This window comes from Paroedura picta, chromosome 2 (assembly GCF_049243985.1).
Source record: "Paroedura picta isolate Pp20150507F chromosome 2, Ppicta_v3.0, whole genome shotgun sequence".
Lineage (NCBI taxonomy): Eukaryota > Metazoa > Chordata > Lepidosauria > Squamata > Gekkonidae > Paroedura > Paroedura picta.
In genome coordinates, this window is record NC_135370.1 from 86,118,570 (window position 1) to 86,130,174 (window position 11,605).

General features: G+C 53.5%; 2 protein-coding genes across 2 annotated transcripts; both read right to left on the reverse strand.

The window, feature by feature from the left end:
* On the reverse strand, nucleotides 1–1,371 carry LOC143829885 (uncharacterized). Its single transcript, XM_077321445.1, has 2 exons — nucleotides 1,073–1,371; nucleotides 1–622 (listed from the first exon to the last, which is right to left on the reverse strand). The coding sequence occupies exons 1-2, from the start codon at nucleotides 1,242–1,244 to the stop codon at nucleotides 54–56; spliced, it is 741 nt and encodes a 246-aa protein (XP_077177560.1). The 5' UTR covers nucleotides 1,245–1,371; the 3' UTR covers nucleotides 1–53.
* Nucleotides 1,372–1,713: 342 nt separating this feature from the next.
* On the reverse strand, nucleotides 1,714–3,290 carry LOC143828918 (uncharacterized). Its single transcript, XM_077319079.1, has 2 exons — nucleotides 2,733–3,290; nucleotides 1,714–2,282 (listed from the first exon to the last, which is right to left on the reverse strand). Exons 1-2 carry the CDS (start codon nucleotides 3,082–3,084, stop codon nucleotides 1,714–1,716), a joined length of 921 nt encoding a protein of 306 aa, XP_077175194.1. The 5' UTR covers nucleotides 3,085–3,290.
* Nucleotides 3,291–11,605: the final 8,315 nt, after the last annotated feature.

An 11,605-nucleotide genomic window follows, 5' to 3' on the forward strand; every position in this document is an offset into this window, starting at 1 on the left:
ATCACGCCAGAGAGAAAAGCTGTGATGGTGTTATGGCCAGATGCCTCGTCAAGCTAGCCTGCTGGCGGCCAGTCAGCTTTCAGGGCAGTAGGGGGTAGGAAGGAACTAAAGCGGATGATTTCCGCCAGGTGCCGCTTACCAGTCCTGATTACGACGGTGGTGGTTGAAGGACTCGACGTGGTTGGAGTCGTGGGCGTTTCTGTGGTGTGGTGGCGCGTGGACACAGGCATTGTGCTGGTAGCAGTGCTCACTGGAGTGCTGGTAGAAGTGGAGGTGGAGGTTGGGGTTGCTGTACTGGGTGGCATGGTGGTCCTCGTAGTAGGAAGCGGTGCTTTGCGAGAGGTGCTAGGTGGTAGCGTAACTGTTGGGGTGGGGGTGCTGACTCTGGTGGATGTGGTTGAAGGGGATGTTACTGTGGTGGGGGTTGTTTGCGTTGTGGGGGGCACAGTGGTGGATGGTGTGGAAACAGGGCTGCTGTGCGAAGTCGTGGTGGGAGTGGTTTTTGGCGTGCTGGGTGGGGCGGATTCCGTTGACACGCTTGTTCTGGATGTACTGGACGAAGATGTGGTTGGTGTTGTGTGCGTCGTGCTGCTGGGGGCGCTGCTCGGCAGAGATGTGGTCGCTGGAAAGGTTTAAAAAAAGCCTTGCGTGAAGGCTGAGAAGAGAGGGCAGTCGAACAGCTAAGGACTGCAGACAAACATCCAGGGGGTCTCACATAAGAGAGAGGTCTCTCTTCATGCCCGTGGGCAACCTCATCCTGGTTAACTAGGTGCCTGCCATCCCAGCGGAAAGGGAAATCCCGCGTGACTCCCTGCTGGGAAGCACAAGCAGGCGTGCAACACTTCCTCTCCGGGGTGAAAGGCTACCTGCTCAATTGTTGCGGAGGATGCCCTGGACGTATTTGGAGGACTACCGCCCCAGATTCTGCCCTCTGTCATATCACAGAAGAAAGACGTGGTGGTGATGGGGCCAGATCGCCAGTGTGGCTAGCCGGTTGGGGTCAAGGCAGCTGTCACGGCACAAGGGAAGGGGAAGAAACCCAAACGGATCCTTTCCGCCGCGTGCCACTTACCAGTCTTGCTTGTGATGCTAGTGGTGGGAGTGCTCGAAGTGGTGGGAGTCGTGGGCGTTTCCGTGGTGCGGGGGTGAGTTGAGACAGGCGTTGTGCTGGTAGGAGTGCTCACAGGAGTGCTGGTGGAAGTGGAAGTGGAGGTGGCAGTTGGGGTGGCGGTACTGGGTGGCATGGTAGTCCTTGTGGTGGGATGTGGTGCTTTGTGGGACGTGCTAGGTGGTAGCGTAACTGTGGGTGTGGGGATGATGATTCTGGTGGATGTGGTGGCAGGGGATGATGCCGTGGTGGGGGTTGTTTGCGTAGTGGGTGGGACAGTGGTGGACGGGGTGTAGACATGGCTGCTTGGCGGCATTGTGGTGGGAGTCGTTTTTGGCGTGCTGGGTGGGGCGGATTCCGTGGATGCGGTGGTTCTAGATGTCGTGGAGGAAGAGACGGTTGGAGTTGTACGTGTCGTACGGCTGGGAGCTGTGGTCGGTGGAGAAGTGGTGGCTGGAATCGGAAAGAAAAGTCATGCGTAGGGGTTGAGAGTGGAGCCCGGGCGGTCAGCTAAGGTTCTCAGGAGACCCACCTCCCCAGACCTGTCCCTCTATCACGCCAGAGAGAAAAGCTGTGATGGTGTTATGGCCAGATGCCTCGTCAAGCTAGCCTGCTGGCGGCCAGTCAGCTTTCAGGGCAGTAGGGGGTAGGAAGGAACTAAAGCGGATGATTTCCGCCAGGTGCCGCTTACCAGTCCTGATTACGACGGTGGTGGTTGAAGGACTCGACGTGGTTGGAGTCGTGGGCGTTTCGGTGGTGTGGTGGCGCGTGGACACAGGCATTGTGCTGGTAGCAGTGCTCACTGGAGTGCTGGTAGAAGTGGAGGTGGAGGTTGGGGTTGCTGTACTGGGTGGCATGGTGGTCCTCGTAGTAGGAAGCGGTGCTTTGCGAGAGGTGCTAGGTGGTAGCGTAACTGTTGGGGTGGGGGTGCTGACTCTGGTGGATGTGGTTGAAGGGGATGTTACTGTGGTGGGGGTTGTTTGCGTTGTGGGGGGCACAGTGGTGGATGGTGTGGAAACAGGGCTGCTGTGCGAAGTCGTGGTGGGAGTGGTTTTTGGCGTGCTGGGTGGGGCGGATTCCGTTGACACGCTTGTTCTGGATGTACTGGACGAAGATGTGGTTGGTGTTGTGTGCGTCGTGCTGCTGGGGGCGCTGCTCGGCAGAGATGTGGTCGCTGGAAAGGTTTAAAAAAAGCCTTGCGTGAAGGCTGAGAAGAGAGGGCAGTCGAACAGCTAAGGACTGCAGACAAACATCCAGGGGGTCTCACATAAGAGAGAGGTCTCTCTTCATGCCCGTGGGCAACCTCATCCTGGTTAACTAGGTGCCTGCCATCCCAGCGGAAAGGGAAATCCCGCGTGACTCCCTGCTGGGAAGCACAAGCAGGCGTGCAACACTTCCTCTCCGGGGTGAAAGGCTACCTGCTCAATTGTTGCGGAGGATGCCCTGGACGTATTTGGAGGACTACCGCCCCAGATTCTGCCCTCTGTCATATCACAGAAGAAAGACGTGGTGGTGATGGGGCCAGATCGCCAGTGTGGCTAGCCGGTTGGGGTCAAGGCAGCTGTCACGGCACAAGGGAAGGGGAAGAAACCCAAACGGATCCTTTCCGCCGCGTGCCACTTACCAGTCTTGCTTGTGATGCTAGTGGTGGGAGTGCTCGAAGTGGTGGGAGTCGTGGGCGTTTCCGTGGTGCGGGGGTGAGTTGAGACAGGCGTTGTGCTGGTAGGAGTGCTCACAGGAGTGCTGGTGGAAGTGGAAGTGGAGGTGGCAGTTGGGGTGGCGGTACTGGGTGGCATGGTAGTCCTTGTGGTGGGATGTGGTGCTTTGTGGGACGTGCTAGGTGGTAGCGTAACTGTGGGTGTGGGGATGATGATTCTGGTGGATGTGGTGGCAGGGGATGATGCCGTGGTGGGGGTTGTTTGCGTAGTGGGCGGGACAGTGGTGGACGGGGTGTAGACATGGCTGCTTGGCGGCATTGTGGTGGGAGTCGTTTTTGGCGTGCTGGGTGGGGCGGATTCCGTGGATGCGGTGGTTCTAGATGTCGTGGAGGAAGAGACGGTTGGAGTTGTACGTGTCGTACGGCTGGGAGCTGTGGTCGGTGGAGAAGTGGTGGCTGGAATCGGAAAGAAAAGTCATGCGTAGGGGTTGAGAGTGGAGCCCGGGCGGTCAGCTAAGGTCCTCAGGAGACCCACCTCCCCAGACCTGTCCCTCTATCACGCCAGAGAGAAAAGCTGTGATGGTGTTATGGCCAGATGCCTCGTCAAGCTAGCCTGCTGGCGGCCAGTCAGCTTTCAGGGCAGTAGGGGGTAGGAAGGAACTAAAGCGGATGATTTCCGCCAGGTGCCGCTTACCAGTCCTGATTACGACGGTGGTGGTTGAAGGACTCGACGTGGTTGGAGTCGTGGGCGTTTCGGTGGTGTGGTGGCGCGTGGACACAGGCATTGTGCTGGTAGCAGTGCTCACTGGAGTGCTGGTAGAAGTGGAGGTGGAGGTTGGGGTTGCTGTACTGGGTGGCATGGTGGTCCTCGTAGTAGGAAGCGGTGCATTGCGAGAGGTGCTAGGTGGTAGCGTAACTGTTGGGGTGGGGGTGCTGACTCTGGTGGATGTGGTTGAAGGGGATGTTACTGTGGTGGGGGTTGTTTGCGTTGTGGGGGGCACAGTGGTGGATGGTGTGGAAACAGGGCTGCTGTGCGAAGTCGTGGTGGGAGTGGTTTTTGGCGTGCTGGGTGGGGCGGATTCCGTTGAAACGCTTGTTCTGGATGTAGTGGACGAAGATGTGGTTGGTGTTGTGTGCGTCGTGCTGCTGGGGGCGCTGCTCGGCGGAGATGTGGTCGCTGGAAAGGTTTAAAAAAAGCCGTGCGTGAAGGCTGAGAAGAGAGGGCAGTCGAACAGCTAAGGACTGCAGACAAACATCCAGGGGGTCTCACATAAGAGAGAGGTCTCTCTTCATGCCCGTGGGCAACCTCATCCTGGTTAACTAGGTGCCTGCCATCCCAGCGGAAAGGGAAATCCCACGTGATTCCCTGCTGGGAAGCACAAGCAGGCGTGCAACACTTCCTCTCCGGGGTGAAAGGCTACCTGCTCAATTGTTGCGGAGGATGCCCTGGACGTATTTGGAGGACTACCGCCCCACATTCTGCCCTCTGTCATATCACAGAAGAAAGACGTGGTGGTGATGGGGCCAGATCGCCAGTGTGGCTAGCCGGTTGGGGTCAAGGCAGCTGTCACGGCACAAGGGAAGGGGAAGAAACCCAAACGGATCCTTTCCGCCGCGTGCCACTTACCAGTCTTGCTTGTGATGCTAGTGGTGGGAGTGCTCGAAGTGGTGGTAGTCGTGGGCGTTTCCGTGGTGCGGGGGTGAGTTGAGACAGGCGTTGTGCTGGTAGGAGTGCTCACAGGAGTGCTGGTGGAAGTGGAAGTGGAGGTGGCAGTTGGGGTGGCGGTACTGGGTGGCATGGTAGTCCTTGTGGTGGGATGTGGTGCTTTGTGGGACGTGCTAGGTGGTAGCGTAACTGTGGGTGTGGGGATGATGATTCTGGTGGATGTGGTGGCAGGGGATGATGCCGTGGTGGGGGTTGTTTGCGTAGTGGGCGGGACAGTGGTGGACGGGGTGTAGACATGGCTGCTTGGCGGCATTGTGGTGGGAGTCGTTTTTGGCGTGCTGGGTGGGGCGGATTCAGTGGATGCGGTGGTTCTAGATGTCGTGGAGGAAGAGACGGTTGGAGTTGTACGTGTCGTACGGCTGGGAGCTGTGGTCGGTGGAGAAGTGGTGGCTGGAATCGGAAAGAAAAGTCATGCGTAGGGGTTGAGAGTGGAGCCCGGGCGGTCAGCTAAGGTCCTCAGGAGACCCACCTCCCCAGACCTGTCCCTCTATCACGCCAGAGAGAAAAGCTGTGATGGTGTTATGGCCAGATGCCTCGTCAAGCTAGCCTGCTGGCGGCCAGTCAGCTTTCAGGGCAGTAGGGGGTAGGAAGGAACTAAAGCGGATGATTTCCGCCAGGTGCCGCTTACCAGTCCTGATTACGACGGTGGTGGTTGAAGGACTCGACGTGGTTGGAGTCGTGGGCGTTTCTGTGGTGTGGTGGCGCGTGGACACAGGCATTGTGCTGGTAGCAGTGCTCACTGGAGTGCTGGTAGAAGTGGAGGTGGAGGTTGGGGTTGCTGTACTGGGTGGCATGGTGGTCCTCGTAGTAGGAAGCGGTGCTTTGCGAGAGGTGCTAGGTGGTAGCGTAACTGTTGGGGTGGGGGTGCTGACTCTGGTGGATGTGGTTGAAGGGGATGTTACTGTGGTGGGGGTTGTTTGCGTTGTGGGGGGCACAGTGGTGGATGGTGTGGAAACAGGGCTGCTGTGCGAAGTCGTGGTGGGAGTGGTTTTTGGCGTGCTGGGTGGGGCGGATTCCGTTGACACGCTTGTTCTGGATGTAGTGGACGAAGATGTGGTTGGTGTTGTGTGCGTCGTGCTGCTGGGGGCGCTGCTCGGCGGAGATGTGGTCGCTGGAAAGGTTTAAAAAAAGCCGTGCGTGAAGGCTGAGAAGAGAGGGCAGTCGAACAGCTAAGGACTGCAGACAAACATCCAGGGGGTCTCACATAAGAGAGAGGTCTCTCTTCATGCCCGTGGGCAACCTCATCCTGGTTAACTAGGTGCCTGCCATCCCAGCGGAAAGGGAAATCCCGCGTGATTCCCTGCTGGGAAGCACAAGCAGGCGTGCAACACTTCCTCTCCGGGGTGAAAGGCTACCTGCTCAATTGTTGCGGAGGATGCCCTGGACGTATTTGGAGGACTACCGCCCCAGATTCTGCCCTCTGTCATATCACAGAAGAAAGACGTGGTGGTGATGGGGCCAGATCGCCAGTGTGGCTAGCCGGTTGGGGTCAAGGCAGCTGTCACGGCACAAGGGAAGGGGAAGAAACCCAAACGGATCCTTTCCGCCGCGTGCCACTTACCAGTCTTGCTTGTGATGCTAGTGGTGGGAGTGCTCGAAGTGGTGGGAGTCGTGGGCGTTTCCGTGGTGCGGGGGTGAGTTGAGACAGGCGTTGTGCTGGTAGGAGTGCTCACAGGAGTGCTGGTGGAAGTGGAAGTGGAGGTGGCAGTTGGGGTGGCGGTACTGGGTAGCATGGTAGTCCTTGTGGTGGGATGTGGTGCTTTGTGGGACGTGCTAGGTGGTAGCGTAACTGTGGGTGTGGGGATGATGATTCTGGTGGATGTGGTGGCAGGGGATGATGCCGTGGTGGGGGTTGTTTGCGTAGTGGGCGGGACAGTGGTGGACGGGGTGTAGACATGGCTGCTTGGCGGCATTGTGGTGGGAGTCGTTTTTGGCGTGCTGGGTGGGGCGGATTCCGTGGATGCGGTGGTTCTAGATGTCGTGGAGGAAGAGACGGTTGGAGTTGTACGTGTCGTACGGCTGGGAGCTGTGGTCGGTGGAGAAGTGGTGGCTGGAATCGGAAAGAAAAGTCATGCGTAGGGGTTGAGAGTGGAGCCCGGGCGGTCAGCTAAGGTCCTCAGGAGACCCACCTCCCCAGACCTGTCCCTCTATCACGCCAGAGAGAAAAGCTGTGATGGTGTTATGGCCAGATGCCTCGTCAAGCTAGCCTGCTGGCGGCCAGTCAGCTTTCAGGGCAGTAGGGGGTAGGAAGGAACTAAAGCGGATGATTTCCGCCAGGTGCCGCTTACCAGTCCTGATTACGACGGTGGTGGTTGAAGGACTCGACGTGGTTGGAGTCGTGGGCGTTTCTGTGGTGTGGTGGCGCGTGGACACAGGCATTGTGCTGGTAGCAGTGCTCACTGGAGTGCTGGTAGAAGTGGAGGTGGAGGTTGGGGTTGCTGTACTGGGTGGCATGGTGGTCCTCGTAGTAGGAAGCGGTGCTTTGCGAGAGGTGCTAGGTGGTAGCGTAACTGTTGGGGTGGGGGTGCTGACTCTGGTGGATGTGGTTGAAGGGGATGTTACTGTGGTGGGGGTTGTTTGCGTTGTGGGGGGCACAGTGGTGGATGGTGTGGAAACAGGGCTGCTGTGCGAAGTCGTGGTGGGAGTGGTTTTTGGCGTGCTGGGTGGGGCGGATTCCGTTGACACGCTTGTTCTGGATGTAGTGGACGAAGATGTGGTTGGTGTTGTGTGCGTCGTGCTGCTGGGGGCGCTGCTCGGCGGAGATGTGGTCGCTGGAAAGGTTTAAAAAAAGCCGTGCGTGAAGGCTGAGAAGAGAGGGCAGTCGAACAGCTAAGGACTGCAGACAAACATCCAGGGGGTCTCACATAAGAGAGAGGTCTCTCTTCATGCCCGTGGGCAACCTCATCCTGGTTAACTAGGTGCCTGCCATCCCAGCGGAAAGGGAAATCCCGCGTGATTCCCTGCTGGGAAGCACAAGCAGGCGTGCAACACTTCCTCTCCGGGGTGAAAGGCTACCTGCTCAATTGTTGCGGAGGATGCCCTGGACGTATTTGGAGGACTACCGCCCCACATTCTGCCCTCTGTCATATCACAGAAGAAAGACGTGGTGGTGATGGGGCCAGATCGCCAGTGTGGCTAGCCGGTTGGGGTCAAGGCAGCTGTCACGGCACAAGGGAAGGGGAAGAAACCCAAACGGATCCTTTCCGCCGCGTGCCACTTACCAGTCTTGCTTGTGATGCTAGTGGTGGGAGTGCTCGAAGTGGTGGGAGTCGTGGGCGTTTCCGTGGTGCGGGGGTGAGTTGAGACAGGCGTTGTGCTGGTAGGAGTGCTCACAGGAGTGCTGGTGGAAGTGGAAGTGGAGGTGGCAGTTGGGGTGGCGGTACTGGGTAGCATGGTAGTCCTTGTGGTGGGATGTGGTGCTTTGTGGGACGTGCTAGGTGGTAGCGTAACTGTGGGTGTGGGGATGATGATTCTGGTGGATGTGGTGGCAGGGGATGATGCCGTGGTGGGGGTTGTTTGCGTAGTGGGCGGGACAGTGGTGGACGGGGTGTAGACATGGCTGCTTGGCGGCATTGTGGTGGGAGTCGTTTTCGGCGTGCTGGGTGGGGCGGATTCCGTGGATGCGGTGGTTCTAGATGTCGTGGAGGAAGAGACGGTTGGAGTTGTACGTGTCGTACGGCTGGGAGCTGTGGTCGGTGGAGAAGTGGTGGCTGGAATCGGAAAGAAAAGTCATGCGTAGGGGTTGAGAGTGGAGCCCGGGCGGTCAGCTAAGGTCCTCAGGAGACCCACCTCCCCAGACCTGTCCCTCTATCACGCCAGAGAGAAAAGCTGTGATGGTGTTATGGCCAGATGCCTCGTCAAGCTAGCCTGCTGGCGGCCAGTCAGCTTTCAGGGCAGTAGGGGGTAGGAAGGAACTAAAGCGGATGATTTCATGGGCATTTCTGTGGTGTGGGGGCGAGTTGAGACTGAGTTCTGCCTGGGGTGCTCTGTGGCGTGCTTGTGGAAGTGGGAGTGGCAGTTGAGTACTGGGTTGCATGGTAGTCCTTGCAGTGGGAAGCAGTGCTTTGTGGGAGGTGCTAGGTGGTAGCACAACTGTGAGGTGGGTTTTATCATTCTGGTGGATGTGTTAACACAGGATGTTGCTGTGGTGGGGATTGTTTTCATGGTGGACGGGGTAATGGTCAAGGGTGTGATTCCAGGGCTTTTGGGCAGTGTGTTGGTGGGGGTCGTTCTTGGTATGCTTGCTTGAGTGGATTGTGTAGACCTGGTGGTTCTGATTGTTGTCATTGAATATCTGTTTGTTTTGCTCATCGTCCTGCTTATCTCTGCTGTCTATCGAGATGTGGTTGGTGGAGATACAATGAAAAGCCGTTTGTGACCAATCGTTATCTCTTGGTTGTCCAGGATATCTCCTTTGAGTTGTACTATTGCTTTTCAGTTTAAGGCCTTTCCATTTATAACTAGACATAGACTACTTTGTGTATTTTTCCATTTTCCCCTTCTTTTTAAAGAGGAGGGAAAAATTAGGTTTGTACCTTCTAATAATACTTAATGTGTTTGCGCAAAGTTCACCTCTTGGTTGAGGAAGTCATATTTGGGATATTTCCCTAGCCCATTCCCCAATTCCTGCAGACTCATCTCCCATCTTCTAGGTGAGGCTAGAAGTTGCCAGATTTCTTCACCTGCTTGCTATGAGGTGATGAGGTAGATATTGTAGTAGCAGGGATAGTAAGTGAACCTAAATAGATTCCTTATGTCTTGTAACACTTACCAGTGCTGCTTTGGGTGCTCCAAAAAGTGCTCCTGCTTTTGGTGCTCCTGCTTTTGTTGGCAGGAGTTAAAGTTGTGGGAGTCATTGGCCTTTCCATGGTGCTGGTACTCTTGCTTTGTGTTGTGCTGGTGGTCTCGGAGGTGATAATTGGCAATGCAGTAGTGGGCAGGACAGTGGTCTTTGTAGTTGGAAGCAGGGTTTTGTGGGATGTTGTGGGTTGTGTTGTGGTTGTCAGGGTTGGTTGGATGATGTTGCTTGATGTGGTTGATATAATTGTGGTATGAATGAATTTCCTCGAAGTAGTGAGGTCTTTTGAAGCTGTTTTAGGTACAGTATGTGTTTGTATGGCTGTTCTGACAGTCCTTTCATATGGTGTTGTTTGTGGTGTTTTTGTAGTTTTCATTGTTTTGGTATAGAATGTTGTTTCTGTAGTGTTATGGTATGTTGATTGTGGTTGAGTTGTTTTGATTATTGTAGATTTTGTTGTTCTTGGTGATGAAATTTCTGTGGAGAAAAGGCCAACCAGTTAATTTTCCATAGTGATGAATTTTTCTAGGGAAGGCTATTTGTATTTATCTTTAGTATGCTGATGGGGAAGGCACTGGCAAACCACCCCGTATTGAGTCTGCCATGAAAACGCTAGAGGGCGTCACCCCAAGGGTCAGACATGACTCGGTGCTTGCACTGGGGATACCTTTACCTTTACCTTAGTATGCTGAATAAATTCTCCCCCTGTCCATATTTTTTAAAAAATTATTTATTTGTTGATTTTAATCCTATTTTCTGATTTGATTATTGTATCACTTCTAGAACGTCCATGATGATGTTTGTATGTATTTGTTTTATTTGCTCTTAATTTTTTTATCTACTAATTATTATGTCTGTTTAATACATTTTTACTTTACGCTAAGAAACTCAGGATATAATTCATCATTCTTCCTTTCCCATTTTATCATTGGAAATTTTTTGTGGAATTTAGTCCTCTGTAGCCCTCTCAAAGAGCCTCTTGTGGTGCAGAGCCTCTTGTGATGCACAGTGGTAAGGCAGCAGACATGCAGTCTGAAGCTCTGCCCATGAGCCTGGGAGATCGATCCCAGCAGCCGTCTCAAGGGTGGCTCAGCCTTCCATCCTTCCGAGGTCGGTAAAATGAGTACCCAGCTTGCTGGGGGGTAAACGGTAATGACTGGGGAAGGCACTGGCAAACCACCCCGTATTGAGTCTGCCATGAAAATGCTAGAGGGCGTCACTCCAAGGGTCAGACATGACCCAGTGCTTGCACAGGGGATACCTTTACCCCTCTCACAGTGTTGGAAATCCATGTTCAGGTATCTAAGCTTTATTCCAATCCCTGTGCCATGCTATCTTGACTGCCTTCAAGTATTGAATATCATAAATAGCAAAAACAGCCTATTATTTTGAGTGGTATTGTGGCTGTTTTTTTGTGCTACAATTTTGGATTTGAGTGACCTTGGAATAATCATTCCCTTTCATTCTCAGTTACTTCACAGGATTATTTTGAGGATAAAACCGAGGAGTGGTATTTATGTAAGCTGCTTTGAGTCCCCAGTGGGAACATTATCTACAAATATTTAAATGAATAAATTTAGTGTTCCAATTCGTTATCAAAACTAGCATTCTAATTTTATAGGACCCCACATAGTTTCTATTTGGTAGTTTCTGACAGGCAATAATAGCAGATGTTAGTAACCCAGCTAATGGCAATAATTTGGGATATAGGCTTTTCAAATATCCCAAAATAATTTTGAGCTGATAATACTAAGAGGGGCAGTATTGAAATCTAATTAGAAATGAATAAATTATAATTTTTCTCCCTTACTATATGTGTGCTAAGTGTGGTTTGGTAATGGGAAGCCTAGCTAATTGATGTAAAAGGATCTAGACTTGAATGCTGATATTTTAATTCCTTTGGTGTTTTCCCCACAGAGTTGAACCCAAACAAATAATGATAAACTAATCTTATTTTTTCTGTAAGACCCTTGTATCTGGTAAACAACTTCAGAACTAATCTGTGACCCACTCTCTACTTATGTATATTCTTATACCTCTCATTTCACTGTCTGACAAAGTGTGCATGTACACAAAAGCTTACACCTTGCATAAAACTCTCCTAATTTATTTTGACTCCACAATGACAGGACTTACCCAAAACAAAGAAAATTTAGGTATACGAAAGTGAGGATTGTAGTCATATAACAGTTTCAGTTTCTCCTTCAGAGAGTCCTTTGCTACTCTTCCACCATAAGCATAACCAGGTCAGGCAACATATGCTTTAGTCTCTCTCTCCCTCTCTCTTTCTCTGTGGACACTCTCTCCCACTCTCTG